This window comes from Olea europaea, chromosome 11 (genome assembly GCF_002742605.1).
Source record: "Olea europaea var. sylvestris chromosome 11, O_europaea_v1, whole genome shotgun sequence".
Taxonomy (NCBI): domain Eukaryota; kingdom Viridiplantae; phylum Streptophyta; class Magnoliopsida; order Lamiales; family Oleaceae; genus Olea; species Olea europaea.
In genome coordinates this window covers 21,897,480-21,923,563 of record NC_036247.1, presented here as the reverse complement: position 1 = coordinate 21,923,563, position 26,084 = coordinate 21,897,480, and the positions used below count along the sequence as shown (strand labels likewise).

Here is a 26,084-nt window from a genome sequence, read left to right as displayed (position 1 = left end):
GACTACCTCAATACTTGAATTTTTTTTTTTCTCTCTCTACCTCAAATCCTGAGGTGGCCTTATCTCATTGGGTGAGGATGGACCACCCGATGAAATGGAGCTCCTATTGGACGGTCACACCACATAGGACGGTGCGATAGTTACACCATAGAGTTTCTCGTACGAAACAGAGCTTAATGATTTCATTTAATATCTGGACTGACCCATTTAACAGTACAAGAGAAGATAATAACTAATCTGGCTACGTTTAGAAACTGAATTTTGAGTGTGCAGTCGTAGGCAAATCCTCTGAGAACGAAAAAATTCCTGTACTTTATGTACAACTGCGAAAACTAGTTTGACAAGTCACTTTAAATTCTGTATGTACAATGTTTTAAAGCAAGCCAAGGAATGAAAGTGAAATCACCCGCCGCAGAAGATCCGGTCTCCAAGAGATTATGATAAATACGTGAGCTGACGTGGTACTTGGACTTTAATCCAAGAATCAATAGTCGGTTGCTAATTTTCATTTCATGCCCGCGGCAAGAGGAAATATAGTCCCCTTCAGCTACCTATTTCTTAACAAACAGAAACCCGAAATTAATCGCAAGAAACAAAATTCACTGCAAAATTGACATATAGATTTTACACAGAAATTTGTAGTAATCAGTTTGCTCTCCAAAAACAACACAGAGATTGAGAATATATAAGGTAGGAGTGTTAATTGAATGGCATTGCTACGGAAGTTGTTTTTTCGGAAGCCGCCAGATGGACTTCTTGAGATCTGTGAAAGGGTTTACGGTGCGGTTTGGCTCCTTTTTCTGTTTCTTCACCGCTGCTTTCTTTCATTTCTTCTTTCGTTTTTTGAAATTTCTATATAAACTAGTTTGTCCGAATTTCTATGTGGATTTTGTTGTACCGTCTCTAATCTTTTTTTTTATTCTGTGGAAAGTTGAGAAATTTGTTCTCATTATTTCGAGAAATTGGATAAAAATGTGTTCTTTTTTTTTGTTTTTTGGAGACGTTTGGTGTTCAAATTTAGGCAATTTTGCTTCACTTTTGTCTATCTGACCACCCATCAATGAATGCACCACGAATGAAAATTCATTTTACAATCAATGTTGGAATATAATACACACGTGTTTATGTAAAGTTTTAAATGTTGCATTAGGTGATATGAGTGCACAAACAGCAAAATTTTCAACCATGTATGCTTGGTTTATAGCTTTTTGCTTTTCGGGCAGGGGAAAACCATTGGATTATTAAATGCGAAATTCCAAAATGAGATATGGGAGAAGATTGAGTTTTACCGTGAAACATACTATGCACAATTAACTAACATTACAAGTCAAATTCATCAGACCCACCAAGAACTAGTACGGGCTCCTACATGCAATTGCAGTGATTGAGTTGTGATACTGCAAGTGACATTGTATTACCATTGAATTAAAGGTTTTAGAACTAGGCATTGGGGGTTTGGTGCAGGCTGCTTTAAAAACAATTGATGAATTCAAATGCATATACTTGTACACGTACATTTTTCCGTCTGTAGTTACATATTATCTGATTAGTAAATCAAATGCATACTGTGAAGGATCTCATATGCAATTTTGACCAGTAATTTTTAGGGATTTATAGATTGGATATTTACTTTAGATATTTGGTGCACAATTAGAAGCAACTGTTTGATGATATTGTCTGTCTTTGAGGTCAAGTATATTAAGAAAATATGCCCTTTATCAAAACACTTTATTGTAAACCTATCTCCATTCTCGATCAAACGTGTTGAAATGATATTTTACCATGTGCATATCAGATATTCTCATTTTCCATTGCTTAGAGTACACAGGTAGTTTTAGAATTTTGATGTCAACCACATCCATTATTGGTAAGTGATGTCTTCACAAGATAACCCGAGATAGAAATTATGTTATTAACATGGATAGGGAATTGCATTAAATCATTTGAAGAAGTCTTTACTTGAAATTTATGGGAGTTATCGTTGAATGATTTGGATGCTATTAACATTTCTTATGCTTGGAACTATATAGTAATACAATTTGAGGAAGGTAATTTTGGTAACTTTTTCCTATGCTTGTGGACTTCGATGGGTTAGTTAGTATTTTACTTGAGATTTAATTATTTGAGACCATTTAGAATATAAAATTAAAAAAAATGAGTTGCAGGGAAATAGTTGAAAACAATGAGAAATTCAGGTTAGCTGAACTATACTGTCTAAAAAGCTCCGAATTATGATTTAGGTTGTAATGATGGTAATCTTATTTGGCGTGCTGATGTTAATTGTTTGTGGCAGAAAATAAACAGTTGTTTGGATTAAGTCATGTGTTATGTATCTCACACCATTTAAGAATTTTACAAGTTCAATCTCGATTGATATGTTGGGCTCAATGATTGACAATTGCATGTTTGTGTAAAGCAGTGTTTGATTGCTGTTTCACCACTGATGCTTGGGAAGAACAAAATTATAAAGGCTATGTGGGAGGAATCATTGGTCAACTTAGGGAACACTACCCTGATGCTTCAATCTTAGTTTTTAATTTTCGAGAGGGGGTGACACAAAGCCAGATGGCAAATGCTCTGTCAGAATATGATATGACCATAATGGAGTATCCACGGCACTATGAGGGTTGTCCTTTGCTTCCAATGGAGGTGATCCACCATTTTCTTAGATCTAGTGAGAGCTGGCTTTCACTTGGTCTGCAAAATGTACTTTTGATGCACTGTGAACGGGGTGGTTGGCCAGTTTTGGCTTTCATGTTGGCTGCATTGTTGATATATAGGAAGCACTATAGTGGAGAACAGAAGACCTTGGACATGGTTTATAAGCAAGCTCCTCGTGAGCTTTTGCACTTTCTGTCCCCACTGAATCCCATTCCTTCTCAGATAAGGTACTTGCAGTATGTCTCTAGGAGGAATGTTGTCTCAGAATGGCCCCCACTAGACAGGGCACTCACCCTGGATTGTGTCATTATTAGAATGATTCCTGATTTTGATGGAGAGGGTGGGTGCCGACCCGTATTTCGTATATATGGACAGGATCCTTTTCTTGTCTCAGATCGAGCTCCTAAGCTTCTATTCTCAACTCCAAAAAAGAGTAAAGGTGTTCGACATTACAGGCAGGTGAGCTCTTATGTTTTATAATACTTTCATATAAGTGTGCCAAGATATTCACTTCTTTCTGAAACGCTTCAAAATGGAAATGATATTTTGTTTATGCTGCTGATATGTTCTTAATTTTGTGGTTACCTTAAGAATTATTGCTTCTATGTTGTGGGTACATGTAATCGTTTCTCAAAGCTTCTGTGAAAGTTTGTGCGAATTGTGAAAATGGTTTGGATGACTACTAAAGCCTCAAATTTACTTGAGTATGTCTAGTAAAGTCCATACCATTGCTGGACAAGATAAGGAATGGGAAGGTAGAAGGCAAGAAGGTACCAGTTAGCTGCAAATTTAACATTTTCTAACTCTTTCTCAAAGTAGGATACTCTGATGTATGTTCTTGTAGCCTAAATGAGTTGGGTACATGACTCATCCTTGTTGTGGATGGAGTTACTTAGAAGACATAACGTCCAGTGGCACTGATGCCTGGTTGAAATGGTAGGATGCAACTGGGACATGTTATCCTCATGTCAACAACTCAGCAGTCAGCATGTATGTTATCTGTGTGGTCCCTGAAATCTCAGGGAAGTTAACATCATTGGAAAAACTCAAAATCATTTGCCATATACATTTTAAAGTCATATTGAGTGAAGCTCTCAAGATAGCTAAGTATCCAGAACACATGTATAATATGGATCCTTATGTTTCTGGCACTATTTTGATTGATTCTTAAATGAAAGTAGGGATCAAACTTATGGACAAGACCATTGGATGCTCCTTAAATAGTGTTCGATTTTATGCGCAATATTAAAGAGATGAAAACGAAAATCAATACAAGAATTTTACGTGGTTCGGCGGTGTGCCTACGTCCACGAGAGCGAAGTGGAGATTTCTTTTATTCAGTTGTGAAAAATAGGGTTACAATATATTATTTATACTAACCCTAGCGTGGGCCCGTATAGAAAATACCCCTGTATTGTACCGCGGGGGCGTTGCCCCCACACCCCCAACCCATTCAGCGTCCCTAACAACCAGACAGTGAATTAAACCCGCACAAGGCCATATTCACCCCTTAGGAGAAAAAACATAACCTGGAAAAAATCACACCATCTAGGACCAATGGGTTGGGACACATCCTCTCTAACAGTTAGAGATGTTAATCAAATTCAAGCAATGCTTGAACCTATCCATTGTGATCGACTTTGTCATCATGTCTGCTGCGTTCTCTGAGGTATACACCTTCTGTAACAACAGCTCTTCTGAAGTAACCAACTCTCTTATCTTATGAAATCTCACATCAATCTGCTTAGTTCTTGCATGATAAATCTGATTCTTAGCTAGGAAGATGGCGCTCTGACTATCACAGTACAGCTTCATTCCATCTTGCTTGATTCTAAGTTCCCTGACAAGCCTTTTCAACCACAATAATTCCTTGGCTGCCTCAGTTGCCGCCATGTACTCTGCTTCAGTTGTAGATAATGCCACAAGTGATTGCACCATTGACCTCCAACATATGGGCCCACCTGCGAGTGTGAAAATATAACCTGTATGGGACCTTCTGTCATCCAAGTCCCCTGCGTAATTTGCATTTACATATCCTTGAACTAAATATCACCATGTTGTCTCTCAAACATGATCCCACACTCCATTGTACCTTTCAAGTACTTGAAAATCCACTTTACAGCTTTCCAATGCTCTCTACCAGGATTAGCCATATACTTACTAATCACACCGACTGTATGTGCTAAATCTGGTCTAGTACATACCATTGCATACATCAAACATCCAACTACGCTGGTATAAGGTACTTTTGACATCTCTGCAACATCTTCTTCACTCTTTGGACACTGATTATTAGACAATCTGAAGTGATTTGCAAGTGGTGTGGCAACTGATTTTGCATCTGACAGGCTAAACCTTTCTAACACTTACTTCAAATAATTTTCTGAGACCCCCATAATTTTCTGGCTTTCCTATCTCTGTTGATCTCCATGCCAAGAATTTTCTTAGCCGGTCCCATGTCTTTCATATCAAACTTACTGCTCAACAACGATTTCAATTTATTTACCTCATCCATGTTCTTAGCAGCAATTAACATGTCGTCCACATACAACATCAAGAAAATATATGAGTTATCCTCAAGAACTCTGTAGTATACGCAACAATCATACTCACAACGACTGTAGCCAATCTGAATCATTTGAGAGTCGAACTTCTTGTACCATTGCTGTGGTACTGCTTAAGCCCGTATAAAGACTACTTCAGTTTACACACAAGATTTTCTGTTCTTGGTTCCAAAAACCCTTCTGGCTGGTCCCTGAAAATCTGTTCCTCCAAATCACCATGAAGGAAAGCAGTCTTCACATCTAGCTGCTCTAACTCCAAGTCAAAATTAGCCACCATTGCCAAAACAATCCTGATAGAAGTGTGTCTGACGACCGGAGAGAAAATTTCATCATAATCTACTCCCTTCCTCTGTGAGTATCCCTTTGCTACTAATCGAGCCTTGTATCTTTCTCCTTCCTTTTCTGACATTGTTTCTTTCTTTCTACACTCACTTACACCCTATCTGTTTCTTCCCCTCTGGAAGCTCCACGTAATCCCAAGTATCATTTTTATGCAGTGACTCAATTTCCTCCGTCATAGCCTCTATCCATTTACCTTTCTCCTGACTACCAATGGCATCCTGAAAAGTTATAGGATCGCTATTGCTGGTAATGAGTGCATAAGAAACCGAATCCTCAAATCCATACTTTGCTGGTGGCTTGGTAGTGCGACGTGGTTTATCTAAGGCAACACTATGATACTGCTCCACCTCTGACCCAGAACTATCTGCTCCGTGAGCATTAATTTCTGTGTTAACATTCTCTAGCTCTACTTGCACCACTTGGCTATTACCTCTGCCCTCGTCTGAATTGAGCTTCTGTTTGTCTATAGAAGCTTTAAGCATGAATGCTTCATCAAATACTGCATCCCTACTTATCACCATTTTCCTTGTCTTTGGATCCCAAAACTTGTATGCCTTTACACCTTTAACATAGCCCAGAAAAATGCATTTTCTTGATTTCGGATCAAGTTTGGATCGCTGATCACTAGATACATGCACATACGCCGGACAACCAAAGACTCTCAATTCAGAATAATCAACTTCATCACCTGTCCAAACTTCCTCTGCAACTTTCCCATCTAGTGCTGCTCGTGGTGATCTGTTTATGACATAACATGCCATGTTCACTGGTTCTGCCCAAAAACTCTTCGAGAACCCTGCATTCAGCCTCAAACATCTTGCCCGTTCTGCAATTGTTCTGTTCATCCTTTCCGCAACACCAATCTGTTGCGGTGTCTTGCGAACTGTATAGTGCCGCTGAATACCATGCTCCTCACAAAATCTCAGAAACTGTGAATCTGTATACTCTGTACCGTTATCTGTACTCAGATACTTAATTTTTCTGCCCATCTGGTTCTCTACTTCTGCTTTCCATAATTTGAATTTGGCAAAGGCTTCAGACTTGTGCTTCATGAAATATACCCAAACTTTTCTAGAGAAGTCATCAATGAAAGTTATAAAATACTGAGATCTACCTTTGAACAACTCCCTCACTGGTCCCCAAACATCTGAGTGCACGTAATCAAGAATTCCCTCTGGCTTGTGCTTTCCCATCTTGAACTGTACTCTGGATTGTTTTCCAAGTACACAGAACTTGCAGAAATTCAACTTGCATGATTTTACCCCCTTCAACAAATTCCTCTTGTGAAGCTCAAGTTCTCCTATATGCCCCAGTCGCATATGCCATAGAAGAGTGTCATCTGACTCAGATTTTGCTGTAGCAACTCCACCTACAACTGTATCCCTAAGTAGTTTGTAGATATTCCCTACTAATTTCTGACCCTTCATCACAATCATAGCCTCTTTCTTCCCTGTTAGAGCCCCACACTCTGACTTATAAGAGTAACCATTTGTGTCTAAAGTGCCTAAAGAAATTAGATTCTTTTTCAACTCAGGTACATGCCTAACATTTTCTAAGGTCCTTATCACACAATCGAACATTTTAAATTTTATGGACCCCATTCCAATGACCTTACATGATGCATCATTACCCATCAGAACAGATCCAAAATTACCAAAACGATATGAATGAAACCAATCTCGGGGAGGACGCATGTGATATGAACATGCCGAATCAAGTACCTAACAGCCATTTAATTTTACAGAATTACCTGCAGAGACTGATAACATGTCTTCATCTCCAGAATCCGAGTCTCCTTCTACAACACTAGCTGAGTTTGAGAACTCATCACCTTTCCTTTCATCACTCTGCTTCTTATTGGGACAGTCTCTCTTAAAGTGGCCCATCTGATGGCATTTGTGGTACTTGACGTTTTTCTTATTTTGATTCCTAGATTTTGATCTTGTGTTTCCTCTAAAAGAAACACCCCTGTCCTTCCTTCTCCCACGATCCTGGTAGCCCTTTACGATCAACCCTTCACCCTGTGAAGTTTCACCAGTACGCAGTTTCCGCTGGTTGTAGGCTAACAGGGCTGATGTGACTTCCTCCAACTCGAGAGTCTCTTTACCCCATGTCAACGTGGTAACCAGATGGTCATACGAAGGAGGAAGTGAGCACAACAAAATCATTGCCTCGTCTTCATCATCAAACTTGATTTCAAGTCGCAATAGATCGCTGATGATTTGATTGAACACATTGGTGTGTTGAATCAGATCCGTGCCCTCCAACATTTTTAGCCCATACAGTCGCTGCTTTAGATGCAGCTTGTTCGTGAGAGACTTTGACATATAACGACTCTCCAATTTCTCCCAAACCTCCGCCGGAGACTCAACTTCCATGATGTGATACATGATTTCGTCCGCCAAACAAAGCCGAATTGTACCAACTGCTCACGCCTCGAGCTCTTCCCAATCGGCATCTGACGTACCCTATGGTTTCTTCCCAGATAGTGCCTTCATCATCCCTTGCTGCGCCAACAAATCCTTTACCCTTCGCTGCCGTAATCCGAAGTTCCCAGATCCGTTAAATTTCATCACATCAAATTTTGCAATCGAAGAACTCGCCATCTGAACCTAACTCTGATACCAGTTGTTGGATTTTATGCGCAATATTAAAGAGATAAAAAAACGGAAATCAACACAAGAATTTTACGTGGTTCGGCGATGTGCCTACGTCCATGAGAGCGAAGCGAAGATTTCTTTATTCAATTATAAAAATAGGGTTACAACATATTATTTATACTAACCCTAGCCTGGGCCCATATAAGACTTTAAAGCCTGTACAGAAAATACCCATGTACCATACCACAGGGGCGTTGCCCCCACACCCCCAACCCATTCAGCGTCCCTAACAACCAAACAATGAATTAAACCCGTGCAATGCCGATGCCGTCGCTTCGCTCCTCTCACTCTGCTCCGCGCCGGCATCGGCCCATTTTATCCAGGGCCTATGTTCCACTCTATATGAGCTACATGCACAACAAATAGTGTTGGAACGTTGATGCTACACTTGTATAAATGAGAAACACATCATAAGTAATACTTAGCTAAGTTTCCCTAATGAGTAATAATGAGAAATAAGAGAAACTATCCGCGCTACCATCTCTTGGGAAGTAGACTCTCATTCCTTCTTTGGATCTTGTGAGGAATAAGTTGATTTTTGCTACCAATTTTAAGGAATGAGGCTGGTGTGTTTTAATTTGGTGAAATGAAATAGCTCAAAAGTTCAGGTCTTTAATCTCTTCACCTGGGCTGGTTGTAGGCTAACAGGGCTGATGTGACTTCCTCCAACTCGAGAGTCTCTTTACCCCATGTCAACGTGGTAACCAGATGGTCATACGAAGGAGGAAGTGAGCACAACAAAATCATTGCCTCGTCTTCATCATCAAACTTGATTTCAAGTCGCAATAGATCGCTGATGATTTGATTGAACACATTGGTGTGTTGAATCAGATCCGTGCCCTCCAACATTTTTAGCCCATACAGTCGCTGCTTTAGATGCAGCTTGTTCGTGAGAGACTTTGACATATAACGACTCTCCAATTTCTCCCAAACCTCCGCCGGAGACTCAACTTCCATGATGTGATACATGATTTCGTCCGCCAAACAAAGCCGAATTGTACCAACTGCTCACGCCTCGAGCTCTTCCCAATCGGCATCTGACGTACCCTATGGTTTCTTCCCAGATAGTGCCTTCATCATCCCTTGCTGCGCCAACAAATCCTTCACCCTTCGCTGCCGTAATCCGAAGTTCCCAGATCCGTTAAATTTCATCACATCAAATTTTGCAATCGAAGAACTCGCCATCTGAACCTAGCTCTGATACCAGTTGTTGGATTTTATGCGCAATATTAAAGAGCTGAAAACGAAAATCAACACAAGAATTTTACGTGGTTCGACGTCTACAAGAGAGAAGCGGAGATTTCTTTTATTCAGTTATGAAAAATAGGGTTACAACATATTATTTATACTAACCCTAGCCTGGGCCCATATAAGACTTTAAGGCCCGTACAGAAAATACTCCTGTACCGTACCGCGGGGGCGTTGCCCCTACACCCCCAACCCATTCAGCGTCCCTAACAACCAAACAATGAATTAAACCCGTGCAATGCCGATGCCGTCGCTTCGCTCCTCTCACTCTGCTCCGCGCCGGCATCGGCCCATTTTATCCAGGGCCTATGTTCCACTCTATATGAGCTACATGCACAACAAATAGTGTTGGAACGTTGATGCTACACTTGTATAAATGAGAAACACATCATAAGTAATACTTAGCTAAGTTTCCCTAATGAGTAATAATGAGAAATAAGAGAAACTATCCGCGCTACCATCTCTTGGGAAGTAGACTCTCATTCCTTCTTTGGATCTTGTGAGGAATAAGTTGATTTTTGCTACCAATTTTAAGGAATGAGGCTGGTGTGTTTTAATTTGGTGAAATGAAATAGCTCAAAAGTTCAGGTCTTTAATCTCTTCACCTGGAAGATCTCTGTAAAGATTTATTGTGCCTGAATCTATGTCTGGTTCTTGCTAATAGATCAATAATTTTTGCAAACACGTATGAAATTTACTGTTATAGCACACACCCCAGGCATATTTGGTAATTCTGAAAAGAAAAGAAAAATAATCAGTCTTTCTCCAGTCCCTTCCCGAACTCCTATTCCAGTCTCTTCCTGTTGCCCCTCCAGCGCTCCCCACCCCAGCACTCCACTGTCTTCCATTATACTGCCTCCCATTGCCCTTCTCTTCCTTGCTCAGGTCTAGCATGTCTTTCCAACTTTTGGCCACTCCTTGCTCCACTCTTGTCCCTTTTCCTCACCTTCTTTCCCCCTTACAAACCCTGTCTCATCTCACCTATAGGCAATAAAGGGAGAGGAAAAAAAAAAGTTTTTTTGTTTTTCAAATTTAATATTCAAAAATAAAATAAGAGCACAATTGTCTCAAAGAAACATGAGATGATTTAACAACTTAATCGAGGAAAGTTGATAATTAAATGCCAAGAAAATTCAATGGGGAGTGAATTGCTCATTGAAGTTTTAAGTATAGGATGAGGATGAAACATGCAGTTGCTTATATCTTCAAACACTTCTCTTGTGGGATCGTTTTCTACAAAAGTCTTAACACGCTGAATTTTTATAAATGTTCAAAACATTTTCTCCCTCTAATACAATGTCAAGTTGCCTCTTTTGAACATCTGAACTTCTAGAGAGGGTAAGGAATTTTCTTTTGTACTATATTTTGTTAAAAAATATTATGATTTGCAAAAATTAACAAAATATTGTGAAATGAATTACTAATATTTTGGGAGCATCACTTTTTGTAACAGTGTATCAACACTGTTGAGACCTGATCTTCCCTTGAGTTCTCTTCTTGAAGAGAAGGTTTGGGAAAGTAAGGTGTTTTTCGAAGAAGGTGACATCAAGGCTAACAATGACCTTTTTCTTTGGATGGTTCAAAGCATTTGTAGCATTTTTTAGTAGAGGAGTGCCCAATAAACACACATTTGATTGCATAGGGTTCTAGTTTATTTCAATGCGAGGAGTGAACGTGTACAAATGCAGTGTTGCCGAACACTTTTAGTGGTAAGTTTGAAGAAAGTTGAGAAGTTGGAAAGTATTTTTGGAATCTTTGGTTGAAGGAGGGAGTTCGACGTTCGACTTGGCAGTCGGTTGATGAGATATGTATATATCAGAATGACATCTCCCCAGAATGTTTTTGGCATATTTGTAGTGAACGTCAAAGCATGAACAACCTCTAGTATGTGTCTATTTTCCATTCAACAATTCCATTTTGTAAGGGGTATTAACACATGAAATTTGGTGAACTATCCCATTTTTTTAGATAGTCTTGTAAAGTGGTAATGAAGTATTCTATGCCATTGTTAGTTTGAAAAATTTGGAGTTGTGTTTCAAATTGTGTCTGAATCATGGAGTGGAAATTTATAAAATTGATCGAACCTCCATTTTTTTCTTTAGTAGATAGACCTAGCATACCTAAGTGTGGTTGTCGATAAATGTGACAAGCCACTTTGTTTGGGTACGATTAGGATCGCGAGAAGGTCCCCATAGATCACTGTGAATTAAGGAAAATGATTTAGATGGTTTATACGTGGATTTTAGAAATGATGTACGTTGATGCTTTGCAAATTCACAACTTTCATATTGAAAGTCAATAGATTTTTTATTCAGGAAGATTGAAGGAAAGATATTATAAGCTAGGCCCATTTTATTGTGCCAAACAAAATTTCACTATCCCTAGGAGTAAATGCAGAATTACAACTTGAGAGTTGACTTAGTTTACTCACATCAGCTTCCTCAAAATAGTATAATCCTTCACATTCTTTAGCACCGTCAATTGTCTCTCAATGAAAAGTCGTGAAAGATACAACATGATGGAAGAAAGTTAGCAGAGCAATTAAAGTTTTTTGTCAGTTGACTAATAAATAGCAAGTCACAAGACAAATTTGATACATAAATTACAGGATCTAGTGTTATGGCCTCAAAGATGCGAATACTCCCTTGTCCCGCAACAGGTGAAATTGAGCCATTTGCAATTTTGACTCTAATATTCCCAGGATAAGTTGAGTATGAAGAAAATAGATGATACGTATCCGTCATGTGATCAGATGCACCGGAGTCTATGATCCACACATTTTTATATCATGAAGTATTTAAGGCTCTAAGAAAGTTATGGGCTAATGAACTCTACCTTTAGGGGATGGTTGACCAGATGTTTGGAAGCTTGAGAATAGTTGATAAATTTGTTCTAGCTGTTCTAAATTGAATGCACCACTTGAAGTTGGGTTACTTTTAGTTTCTGCTGGATACCCTCGGCTCCTCATGTTTTGCTTTGGTTTCCAGTTGTTGGGCTTCCCATTAATTTCTCAACATGTGTGTATTTTATGACCCAGCCTACGACAATGCTCCCACCAGAGCTTTCCCGTTGTTTTTGGGTTGGCCCATTTATACCTCCTTTTGAAACGCCCAAAGCTCCACTTCCAATTGAAGCCCCATTAGTATTTTCAGTTTATGGCCCACGTGTTGGCCTATTAAACTTACCTTGTCCAAGAAGCCCATGTTCTGAAGAGTTCAACGGTCCATTCTTCTTCCTTGCCAAGGTCGACACTTCTCTTCCAGTGACTTTTTTTAACATCACATGTTGGCAAGCTTCTTCCTGGCGCACTTTCGCGAACACCTCATGGGTAGATGGTTGTGGGCTTTGCCCTAATATCCGGCCTCTGACCTCGTCCAACTCTTGATTCAGGCATGCGAGAAATTCACACTCTTTTTCCTGCTTCTTCTTGTACAAGGCGACATCTTCAGGGCACTTCCCCTCCTCTTCACTGCTTAGGTCAAGGTCCTACCTCAAAGAAGTCATCTCTATGAAATGCTCAGCGACGTCTCTTGTCCCCTATTTGGTATGCCATAAACGAGTCTTGAGCTCGAAAATTTGTGCAGCATTACCGACGTCTGAATAAGTCTCATTTACGGCATCCCAGACACCTTTCGTTGTTGGAAGGAAGAGATAGGCTTTCCCTATCGACGACTTTATGGAGTTTACAAGCCAAGCGATTACCATGAAATTTTCAAATGTCCATCGTTGTAGTTGGGTACGATTAGCCGGCTTCTTTGTCTCATCGATAAGATATCCTAGCTTTCCCCTTTCCTTAATTATTAATTTAATTGATTGAGCCCATTTTCGAAAGTTTTTTCTATTCAATTTCTCAACGGTAAGTTGGAACGATGAACTTTCGAACGCATTGGAACCAATTGAGGAGTGAACCTCTGCTTCAATGTCGGAGATGATTGACCCGGTATTGTTGGCGGGGAATTCAGCCATAGATTACTAGGTTAGAGTAATCTGGCTCTGAGACCATGAAAAGATTACAAAAATGAGAGAATAATTTTTCTTCTCAATAAATTTAGCGATCCTTCTTATATACATACGCAGAGGAGGAGGAAAAGAAAACTAATCACCTAAACTAGGAAACAAATTAGTCTACCGAATAACCAAAAAGAATATAATCCCTAATTAATTACAATTAATATAACTGGTTTTTTTCTTCTTTTTTCTTCTTTTTTTTCCCCATTTCTCAATGATTTTCTATAAGTTGTATATGATATTTATTGAATTTTTTTTTATTTATCTATTCAATAGAAAAACTTGTATGCTCACATCTCTAATGTACGAACTCTTTGAAATGGTTGGAATACTCGTGTCGGACATGACACGACATGGGTACGGGATTAAATATGTGTCGGATCCTCGAAGTTTCAACTGGACACTTCGCCTTTTTGCTTCCCCTTTCTTTTTTCTTTCCCTTTCCTACTTTTTTCTTCTTTCCCTCTCTGTATCGGTGATTTAGGGTTTTGTTTGTATGAAATGAAAATGGGTTCCATATAGGGATCCTTAGTGCTCCACTAAGTCCAAATTGCAATCAATCTCCTCACTTTCTATTTTATATAACATTTAATAATTAATTTTTCATAATTGAACACTAAACCTCAAAATTTTGTTTTATTCATTTTAACTTATTATTCAATAATCATTTCATTTTTTCTGAATAATTGATTTTAGTCTATTTAAAATATCTTGAGTTAGTAAAAAATTAAAATGTGAAAGACGTACCCATGTACTTGTATCCGAAATTTGGGCTCTTTTTAGTCATGTCCATGTATCCTATATTTTAGAAAATAAAAGATTCAACATTTGGATACTTACCCATACGCAATACTCGTATCCGAGTCGGAGCATCATGGGCTCACATCAGGGATTGAGTATCTATCATGCAATAAAAATAGTTTCAGAAGTACCATGCTTCACTGCTCTCAATTCTTGTAAGTTGTAAGGAAAATGTGATTCATTTGTCATTCAAGAGAGAACTGATGCAATGACGTAGGCTTCTTTTTTTGCAGATTGACAATAGAGCTACATTTTTTTTTTTAAATTTCTTTCGAGGAAAATAGGATGAATTGGAGGTTTTGTTTATGTCCCTTGTTAAGGAAGTAAATTAATCAAGAACCACATAGATTAGACAAGAGAGTAATTGTATTTATTGTGTTTTCATGTGTGTACTCTTACCTTTTCTTTATAATGAAAGTAGAGGAGAGAAAGATAATCATCTTCTTTTTTTCAATGTTTATACCAACCTTTGTCTCAATATGGTATCAAAGGAAAGCTTATGTTACTACTTTGGTACAAAAACACTGGAAATCTATAATGTAAAACAGGAAAATGAAGGCAACAATGAATCATTGGTGATATAGTAACTAATAGGATGTTTAGTTACACAAGTACATTTACGTTTGCGAAGGGCAATGGCAACAACTCAAGATCAGAAGAGATGGTGGATGCAATATCTTTAGATCGTAAGGTGATGCATGGGGACGCAAGAGTTGGTGGCTTAGATCGTCGAGTATAAACTTGTAAAGGAGGTGATGGTTTTTATGAAAGAGGTGACAACTCTGGTGCAGTAGATGGAGACAAGTCTGGTTTTGGAGGTAGAGGAATGCCAATTAGGTGATATGGAAGGGGTAAGCTAATGGGATCCGAGTACATTCGAGAGACGTACCATGATCAGAAAAATAGGACGTGGACTTGTCGAAGGTGATATTTGCACTTCTGTATGTAAGTAGCGTTGTAGAGTAGAGGATGAAAACAAAAAAGATAAGGGAAATGCACCTTCAAAAAACAGAGGATGGCATGCAATTAATGAAATAGTATGCAGTGAAGACATCCTCACTCCAAAAATATTTAGTGATATGCACATGATAAAGAAGAGCACGATTAAACTCTAACAAATGATGATTTTTGCATTTGGCAACTCCATTTTGTTGTGGAGCATATGCATAAAATGTTTGATGAGTAATGTTTTTGAAAGAGAGAGAGGATGCGAAGGAAGTCGACATATATTCTTTGACATTATTAGATTGTAAACTACAGATTTTCTGGTTAAACTGAGTTTTGAACAATGTACGGAAGATTCGAAAGATAGTAACCTAGAAGAATAACAAGTCATACGAGAACAATTATTCATGGCAGTAAAAAAATACTGAAATTTAGTAGAGAAAATATTGATTGGTTCTCAAACATCATAATGAACTAGTTCATGCACACGAGAAACACAGCTAACAGTTCTAAAAGGAAAAGACACATGGTCATAGTTGCCAAGCTCAAGCACATTGAAGATGATTGTCATTTCATTCGAGACAAGATAGCGAGTGGTGACTTATAAAAATATTTTCTTAATGTTTTCCAGGAAAATAATATGAATTATGAACTGTAGAAATTTTTATTCTTAAACTTCAAGTTTTATTTATATTCCCGCAATTATTCTCATTTTGGCTTCTAAGAGTGATCATTTTATATATTCTAGTTATTTATTGTGTCCGATATATTATTTGAAAGTATATAATAATTCTCTCTCTCTATGTACACGCCATAAATGTTCTTGAAATTTTGGTATTTGGCCTCTGTCTGTTTTCCAGGTGGAATGTGAATTAGTTAAGATTGATATCAATTGCCATATCCAAGGTGATGTCGTACTGGAGTGTATCAGCTTGCATGATGACATGGAGCGAGAAGAGATGATGTTTCGTGTCATGTTTAACACAGCTTTTATTAGGTCAAATATCTTAATACTCAACGGGGATGAAATTGACATATTGTGGGATGCAAAGCATCAATTTCCCAAGGACTTCAGAGCAGAGGTATGTTTCTCTACAACTGTTTAGAAGTGCCAAATTTTTAGTTCTTTTTCTTAACAGTGAATTAGCCTTATTCATGCATATTATTGTTTGGATGAAGGTTCTTTTCTCGGAAATGGATGCTGTTGCTTCTATAGTTCCTGTAGATTTTTCCTGCTTTGAAGATAAAGATGGACTTCCAGTTGAGGCATTTTCTAAGGTTCACGAAATCTTTAGCAATGTGGATTGGTTAGTCCCAAAGGGGGATGCTGCAGTTGACGTGCTCCAACATCTAACTGCATCAAATATTGTCCTCGAAAAGATGGGAACTTACGCTCATGTTGAAAAAGCTCAGAGTAAATGTTCTGCTGCATTAGAATCTAGTTCTATTAGCCCAAGATCTTTTGTGTTAGAGAAGCCGTCCAGTTCTCCAAAATCGTCCGTAAATGCAGACGAGGGTAAAAAGCAGGCTGAGGACCAGAATCTAATTACTGAAAGTGGGGCAACAATATCACCAAGGACTACACCTATTCCTCCCACAGAACATTCATTTTCCATAAGGCCTGTGGAATCAAGTGCTTCTCCATCCTTGTCAGCGACACCAACTTATCATCTTTCAACGGGAGTAACTCTACATTGTTCGGTCACTAAACAGTCCGACACCAATGCACAAGAAAGTGGGATGGCTAAAGTGGTTTCACCACTCCCTGTAACTGAGGCTTTGTCTCCGAAGACAGTTTCTTTAACTCCTACTCCACTTCGACCTCCTAAAGATGCTGGTGTTGATCCTGGACAGCCTTCATCATCTCTATTATCACTGCCTCCTCTTACTCCCCCATTGAAAGATAAGATAGGCATGGTAGCTTCTCCTCCTAAAATGCCAAATGCTTCAACTCTGCCTTTGAAGGAAGATATGTCTCGGCCTGGCTTATTGATGTCTCTTCCCTTAGCAAGTGTTCCTTTAAGCCCGAAGAGGCATGATAAAGCAACTGCAGACCGTCCTCCTCCATCTCCACATTCTTCTCCTCCTCCTTCCACTACCTCTCCAACCGAAGGTGCAGTTAAAGCCACTAGAGTTGGTCGTCCTCCATCACCTCCACTTCCTCCAGCCAATACTCCCTCAGAAACAGATGTGATTATAAATACTGTTGGTCCTCCAGCTTCAGATCCAATTCCAACCCCACCTCCACCTCCACCTCCACCTCCACCTCCTCTCTGGACAATATTGACGTCAACAGCAGATGCTGTTAGATGTACTAGAGTTGGACCTCCTCCACCACCTGCTCCCCATTTCGCTTCTCCCATAATAGAAGATGTATCTGTTAAAAGTGCAAGTCCCGCTCCTCCTCAATCAAATATATACCCATCTTCTCCTCCTATCCCTCCAAAGGATAATTTAGCTTTTGTAGGTGGCCCTGGTCCGTGGTCCCCTCCTCCACCCCCAACCCCACCTATAGTAGAAAATGCAGCTACCAGAGCGGCACATTCACCTCCTCCACCTCCTCCAATGCCTTATAAGGAAAGTTCCTCTATTAGTGTAGGGCCCCCTCCACGGCCTCCAATGGCTCCTAAGGAGAGTTCCTCTATTAGAAGAGGCCCCCTGCCTCCTCCACCTCCTCCTCTGCATTCTGGGCCAGGTGCAAAGGCGACAAGTTCATCATCAATGTCTCCACCACCCCCTCCTCCTGCCCCGGCATCTTTAGCACCACATTCTGTACCTTCGGCACCATCTCCTCCCGTCGCTCCGAATAAAGAGGCTACTAATTTGTCAAATTCTTCTTCAACTAGTAATAGTAGAGGTACTAATTTTTCTGGGTCTCCATCTCCTCCACCACCTTCTATTCCTCCCCCTGGCACGAAAGGAAGAAATTCGTTGGGACGGACTGTAACTTCAAGGAACAGTCAGACAAAGAAACTGAAGCCATTACATTGGTTAAAATTAACGAGAGCAGTTCAAGGAAGCTTGTGGGCAGAGGCTCAAAAATCTGGCGAAGCTTCAAAGTATGTTATGCTTAATAAATAAGACTGGAAAGTTTTATCCACTAAACAACCTTCCTTTCTGGGTATAACTTGGATGTTTCCATTATAAATGTTGCTTTTATTCTTTTACATTTTGTTCTTTGTGTTCAACAGGCCACCAGAGATTGATTTTTCAGAGCTTGAATCTCTCTTCTCAGCTGCAGTTCCAAATTCCGATCAAGGAGGCTCAGGAAGAAAAGGAGGTTCACGAGCTACACTGGGACAGAAATCTGAAAAAGTGCAACTGGTGAGCTATATTCTTCCTGTTTTTATCTGTGCGGTATGTGTATTATTAGTCCTAAAATAAACAAACAAATACAAAGACATTATTTGATTATACTGTTAACGAGTTTTAACATTCTGGCTCATTGATTAAAAAAACCTTTATTGGATGAGATTGCACGTGCAAGTTGTTAAATGGTCCATGTTTGAGGAATAATTTTTAGCATCGTTACCTGAAAATTGTTTTTTTCCTTCTCAGTATTCATTGTCTATGTGTGTTTCTTTTGTTACAATGTGTTTCTTGATCAGTCAACCTAATAACATCCAGTTGTCTTATTTTCTAATCACTCAATACGACTGTTGAATGATTAACTTACCACATAGTCCCTCTCTTTGGGCTTCGGGTGTGAGTTTCGTCCTCTATCCCTTTTCTACTTGTTGACAGAAAAGAAAGAGGATTGATTTTTATGGTTACTGATGGTGAAATTTAAACATTGTTTCTCTCTCCTGCAGATAGATCATAGGCGTGCTTACAATTGTGAAATTATGCTTTCGAAAGTAAAGATACCATTGCATGACTTGATGGTGAGCTAAATTTTATACGTCTATTTGCACTTATTTTTGAGCCTGAATTTGCCTAAATATTTTGTCAAGCTGTAAATCTTCTTACACAAGTCATTCTCCAACATCGTTCATCGTAGAGATCATAAATGACTAGAATTTGTTTTTCAATTGGAAATGGTGCATATTGTGGCTGTTTCGGTAGTGCTGTCAGCCTCGAACGTGAGTTGTAATGCCTGAGTCGCAACATCAAGGTCCGACCCAAATTGAGCAAGGGTGGCCACTTCGCGATATTGTGCCAATTACTACCGCATACTTGTTTCATAGCTTTTAACCATGCTGTCTACTTTCCTATGTACAAAATTATGGAACTTGCTGGGTCTCGTTGGTCATAAATCTTGACAATTTCTTGTATGCCTTTATACACGGCTTCGTTTCCATTTGTGTAGTGTTTAATTGCAATTTTATTATTCCGTCTGCATATAGATCTTGTTTGGTATAGCTTAAAAGCCAATTAAAATCAATTTTTTTAACCGTTATTTCACTATTTCAATTGTTATTTTTGAATTCTTCTTTCACAGGTAAGACCCACTTTATCTCTAACCATCAAAAGATCAATTATCAAAATTCCTACCAAATAAGCACATAATCTTCTCAGCAGTAGGTTTGGGTTCTAGTTCTTTATGCAATACAATCTTATGTACTGTTTCAGAATTCAGTGCTTGCGTTGGAAGACACAGCATTAGATGTTGATCAGGTCGATAATCTCATCAAGTTTTGTCCAACGAAAGAGGAAATGGAACTTCTTAAGGTGAGACAAGCCTAAATTAATTTGCTTGATTTTTATAGTGCTCTCAGAAGCATCCATGTTCATTTATGCCTTAGTTGGTAGACACATTTATGCCTTAGTTGGTAGACACGCCATACAGGGTATAATACAAATTTCCCTGCTTTCTTTGTGTCATATTTTAACTGGTCATTCCTGCTTTCAGGGTTATAAAGGAGAGAAGGATAAGTTAGGAAAATGTGAACAGGTTTGTAGTGTATGGTTTCTGATTTGTTCATTTAGTATGCTGGTGTCTGTTTTGTCAGGTGATTCAATTGTGTGTACAACTTACATTACAAGATTAAAAATTTGTTTGTTGTTCTTTTTATGAAGTTCAGTTCTTCTTGGAGTTGATGCAAGTACCACGAATAGAATCAAAACTGAGAGTTTTCTCATTTAAGATTCAGTTTCGCTCGCAGGTCAGAATAACAGTATAAGTTGCCTACTTGCCACATTTTCAGATTTTGTTTTAACGTATACTTCTCCCTGTTTTTTTCCCTCTCAGGTTTCTGACCTAAGGAGTAGTCTGAATGTTGTAAATTCAGCTGCTGACCAGGCAAATAAATTTATCATTAATGTCTTACTATTTTAGATGATCAAATACAAGTCCTTTCTTATTTATATTAGCTATTGCGGTATCCTCAGATCAGGGGTTCTGCTAAATTGAAAAGAATCATGCAAACAATTCTCTCTCTGGGTAATGCTTTGAACCAGGGAACTGCGAGAGGTAAGTTAACCTTCTTGTTCATCTACTATCGTGGTATCTTCTTTGGTTTCCATGTTCCAGTTTTCCAATACATTTTGCTGAGTTTTTTCCTTTGCCTCTTGACATAATCTCCAAGTATATGATAAACAAGCGAAAATGTGAAATGAATAATCTTGTATGGAAGTTGGTAACACAAGGACAATCTACACATCCGTACAGTTAGAACTTGATTATTATTATTATTACTACTACTAGAATTTTAATATTATTTTACTATTAATATAATATGGCTGCTGTTATCATTGATGATGTCGTTATTTTTGTTGCTACTGTATTTTATTACAGTTATTGTTATTGTTATGGTGTTGGTGCTTTTGAGTATATACTTGAAATGGCCTCTGGATATTCATTATCTTATGTAACCCTGAGCTAAAATTTGTAAGACGAAATAACCTATAAATAGTATTTTCAATGTTATCTTGGTTATGGTTGAATTCTCAATTTTTGCAATTAGAGGATTGAAGAAACAATCGTAGCTACAAGTTGGTTCACCTAGTTTGTCAGAATTGATAGTATCGTCAGCCTTGTTTGTCTTCCTCTTAGCTTTAGGATATCCTTTGGTTTCATTTCTCCCTGATGATACTTAGCTGCTTAAATCCCCAGTGTAGATTTGGAGAGGTGATTGCATACATCTGATCTGGGTGCTCATGGTCTTGGGACTGAAACTGGCTGCTGATAGAAGACCAGGGAGAGAGATGTTAGGGGAAAAGGAAGATCCGAATTTGTTGATTGCAAAATCAAACTTCTAGAGAAGATACATTGAGTCCTGGCAGAACATTTTATATCATCAATCTAAGCACTCTTAATACTTACGGAGTGTTCCTGAAGAATGAGAGAAAGGGCAGCTTAATTTAATACTTATAAACCTGATCTTTAGCAAAAGCATTGAGCAACTGCTTTGTGTGTGAAATGGCTTTGAAACTGTCCAACTGTTGAATTTTAGTATGACTTGAAGGCCTAAATTGGATGCTGCATAAAGAATGTCAGTTAAAAGTTACCAATGGAAATTGAAAAAGCTTTCAGATATTTTGCTGGTTTGAGATAAGGTATAAGCATTGGATAACAAAAAAATTTAGGTGACAGCTTGAAGACAAGATGGTTGGCATCTTGTAAGTTCATGTCTGTGAGAAGCCTCGAGAATTTAAATTGTACACAGTTGTGAGCTTTCTATTGGTTTCTGTAATTCCAACCCATGGAGCTTGTTTCTCAGGGAAGCATGCAACAAGTGTAGCAGTTATAAAAAGCTTTTAAGATAATGAGTTTTTTTCCTTTCCCTCAATTATGTGAGGTTTCTATTGGTATCTGTAATTCCAATCCATGGAGCTTGTTTCTCGGGGAAGCATGCTTACCCGTGGCAGTTATAACCATGGAAGGTGTGCTTTAAATATAATGGCATGCCCTTAGGATCTATTTCTCACCTGTCAAACCCACAAAATCACCATGCATTTTGGACGTCGGTTATTGGATTTCATCTTCCTCGTCTGATAGCCCAATTAACACACTACCATTACAATATCTTGATTGATTTCATTGTTCTCATTCCACTCTGTGTCAAAAAAGGTAAATGTTAGTTTTCGGAAATAATATGCCCCTACTTTTTATTACCTTTGCTTGTCTCTTGATTGAGATTGAAATATATTTTGCTGCCTTGTTTTGATGACGATAGACAGTATGTTATTTCATGGTTCATAGTTGAAATTATATGTGAAACTATCCGAATTATATTTCAGCTCGTTGTGCATAACCATTACAATGTAGCTGGTATATATACACAAAGTTAACAAAATTCTTTCCTACAATTAAGCTACATAATTTTCTCCTACATTTAAGCATAAAATTAAACATAATTAAGTCTAGTCACATACAACTATATGACAACTATTTTACACTTGTTTTCCATACTCCCCCTTAAACTGGTTCGAAGATATATATTATTCCCGACTCGCCAAGAGATGAAAGAAACACAGGTGAGACAACCCTTTGGTAAAACACATACTTGTTTTTTCACTAGTGACAAATGAAATATAAATTTGACCACTATATACTTTCTCCTTGATAAATTATCTATCAATTTCAACATATTTAGTTGTGTCATGCTGAACATGATTGTGAGCAGTGCCGATAGAACCTTTATTATTAGCATAGAATTTTATTGTTTTGATCTTTGCAACTTATAGTTCTTTGAGCATTATCTTTAACTACATCAACTCACATAGTTCTCGTGTCGTTCTAAACTTGGCTTTTGCATTGGAACTAGCAACCATAGATTGTTTCTTAATTCTCCAAGTAATTAGATTTCCTCCAATAAATGTACAATAGCCATATGTTGACCTGCTGTTATCTATCAAGCCTGCGCAATTAGCATCCATATAAGCTTCTACATGAAGAAGATGATTCTTTAGGAGAAGTAAGCCCTTTTCAAGTGTTATTTTCAATATTGTAGGGTTTTTAAAACTCTCCATAAGGATCTCACAAGGAGAGTGCATAAATTGACTTGCACTTGCAACTAATGCAATATCAGGTCTAGTGTTAGACAAATATATTAGCTTACAAACAAATCTTTGATATTGCGCTTTGTCAACTACACAACTCTTGATAGTAGCTCCTGAGTCATGGTTTGGATCAGTTAGAATATCACTTGGTTTGTAACCCAACATACATGTTTCCTTGCGAATATCTGAGACTACATTCTTTGTGATAGCCTTGATAACCAAAAATATCTCAACTTTCCAAAGTACTTGTTCTCGAATTCCTTGGCAAGCATTTTTTAAGTTTTACTAACAATGATATCTTCAATGTAAACAATCAAAATAGTAATTTTTTTCACATTTAGAGTGCTTAAAGAACAAAGTATGATCACCTTGGCTTTGTGTATGTTCAAACCAACTAATTACCTTGGTAAACTTCTTAAACCAAGCCCAGGGTGATTACTTTAGTTCATTCTATGAACCTACGTACTTTCTTTTGCCCTAGAACATCCTTAAAGCCATGTGGTAACTCCAGGTATCCTTCCTCTTCTAAATACCTGCGCAAGAATGCATTCCTCACATCAAATTACTTAAGATGCCAGTTAAATTGCTACAAGAGATAATAGAACTTGAATTGAATTTATTTTTGCGACATGAGCAAAAGTTTCCTGATAGTGAAGCCCGTAAGCCTGTGTAATCCCCTTTGCAACAACTCTCCTTTTATATCTTTCAGCTATCCTATCTAGCTTGTGTTTCATTGTGATTACTCGTTTACATCCCACTGGCCTCTTTGCTAGTGAAAGATCAACAAATTCTCATGAACCGTTCTTTTTCAAAGCCCTCATTTTCTCATATATAGCTCTTTACTCTTTGGAACAGCAAAAGCTTCATGTATAGTACTTGGAAGGTTAACATGAGGACATATTAGCAGTAAAAGCTTTGAAAGAAGAAGACGACCTCTGATGGGAAACATAATTTGAAATAGATGAATAGTACAAGATGTAACACCTTTCCTGTGAGCAATTGGAACATTATCAGTCAAGACTCTGAAAGATTAGGAACTGAGGAATTACCTATGTTTTCATTCAGATGATTGTGACGTTGAGGAAGATGTGTATTTTTCATTCTCAAATAAACTTTTAGTTTTCGTTCTCTATATTGAACACACTCAAGTGGAGTTATGGGAACGGGAGGAGTTACGGGAACTAGAGAGAAGCATATAAATTGATTATTCTTCCTGAGAATCTAAGAAATGTCAGATATGGTTGTGGGTAGAACATAGGAAATATGAGAAGGGGACACAGGGATAGTAGGATGCAAGATCAAAATGAATCTTTCAAATGATTATTCTCTCTCTGCAGAGAAGTTTTGTTGAAAAGAAGTATTCTCAGAAAAGGTAACATCCATAGACACAAAAGTTTTTCCTTGTTGGAGGATAATAACACTTGTAACCTTTTTGAGTATGAGAATATCCTAAGAAAACACAATGAGGAGCCCCTGGATCCCGTTTTCTCCTATTATGGTCATGTATGTGGACAAATGCTACATGACAAAAAAGTATTGGTGAAATAGAAAATTAAGGGATGATAAGTATTTGCTTTTTAGAATGTTGAGTGGTATTTTAAATTTATGACCCTTGATGGTATCCTATTGATAATGTACGTAGCTTTGAGAACAACTTTCTCCTAAATATTTAGGAACTGCCATGGTAAAAATTAACACACTAGCCACTTCAGATGTCTGCTGTTCTTCTCAACTATTATATTTTGTTGAGGTGTATCTACACAAGAACTTTGGTGTATAATTCCATAATGAGTTAGATACGAACCTTGAATTGAGCTATTATCAGTCCAAAGAATTTGGGGATTAGCTTGGAATCAAGTCTTTATCATATGGTGGAAATTTGGAAAGTTTGTACTGCTGCTGATTTTTCTTTGAGCAACTAGGTCTAACTCACACGAAATGATCATTCATAAATGTAATTAACCACCTAGCCCCAAATATGTTTTGAACATTTGGAAGTCCCCAAATGTCACTATGTATCTAAGGGAAAAAGGATGTGACATTTTATATATTTGTGAAGGAAAATGAGCCTGATGATGTTTGGAAAGCTCATATATTTCCCATTGGAAGTTATGGGTATCCTTATCTTTTAATAAAGTAGGAAAAAAAATCTTTTCAAATAAGGAAAGTTGGGTATGCCCAAGTTGAATTTCTTGATTTGAAGTTGACTGAGAAGAACTAAAGTGGGTATGAGATAGAGTACGTGAACTAATAGGTCCAACTTTGAAGTAATGAAGTCCATCAATCTCCTTTCCAACACCTGTCACCTTTCCTGTGCACGAGTCCTGAAATTCAAAATAATTATTGAAAAACTTAGCATCACAAGACTTATAGTGATTAGACTTAATTAAAAGCAGATTATACAAAAATTTTAGGGCATGTGAAGCTGGGTCAAATGAGGTAGTATCTGAAAGAGAAATACACCATTTTCCGGCAATTGAGGATAAAGACTTGTGGACAATTTTAACTCTCTCTACCTGAAAGAGGAGCATAAGAAACATAAAAGGGAAAAAAGGGATGCACAATTGTTTTAGAAGACGATTGACAAATAAGATTACCAATGAACATTAAAACTTGAAATTGAGGATATAAGACTTATTGACCTTTAGTAATTGGGGAAAAAAGGGAAGCACAATTGTTTTAGAAGACGATTGACAAATAAGATTACCAATGAACATTAAAACTTGAAATTGAGGATATAAGACTTATTGACCTTTAGTAATTGGGGAAAAAAGGGAAGCACAATTGTTTTAGAAGACGATTGACAAATAAGATTATCGATGAACATTAAAACTTGAAATATGCTTGAAAAAATCAACAGATAGCCTAAATCGGCATAAAATAGCCAAAATTAAAGAATTAAAAAAATGAG

The 26,084-nt window shown here is 37.9% G+C and overlaps 1 protein-coding gene across 3 annotated transcripts in view; it reads left to right on the top strand.

The window, feature by feature from the left end:
* Positions 1-411: 411 nt before the first annotated feature.
* LOC111403769 (formin-like protein 13) overlaps positions 412-26,084 on the top strand; it is a 30,957-nt gene continuing 5,284 nt past the window's right edge. For 2 of the 3 annotated variants that reach the window (XR_002704530.1, XM_023032389.1), the window contains exons 1-11: positions 422-780; positions 2,420-3,120; positions 16,090-16,311; positions 16,409-18,288; positions 18,421-18,553; positions 19,042-19,113; positions 19,802-19,900; positions 20,082-20,123; positions 20,254-20,334; positions 20,421-20,471; positions 20,561-20,642. Coding sequence is in view for 1 of the 3 variants with exons in the window: in XM_023032389.1 (XP_022888157.1) it covers positions 708-780; positions 2,420-3,120; positions 16,090-16,311; positions 16,409-18,288; positions 18,421-18,553; positions 19,042-19,113; positions 19,802-19,900; positions 20,082-20,123; positions 20,254-20,334; positions 20,421-20,471; positions 20,561-20,642 (3,436 nt within the window). In the remaining 2 variants the exon portion in view is untranslated. Of the gene's footprint in view, positions 781-2,419; positions 3,121-16,089; positions 16,312-16,408; positions 18,289-18,420; positions 18,554-19,041; positions 19,114-19,801; positions 19,901-20,081; positions 20,124-20,248; positions 20,335-20,420; positions 20,472-20,560; positions 20,643-26,084 lie in introns of all 3 variants that reach the window. The other variant, XR_002704531.1, reaches the window with a different exon arrangement.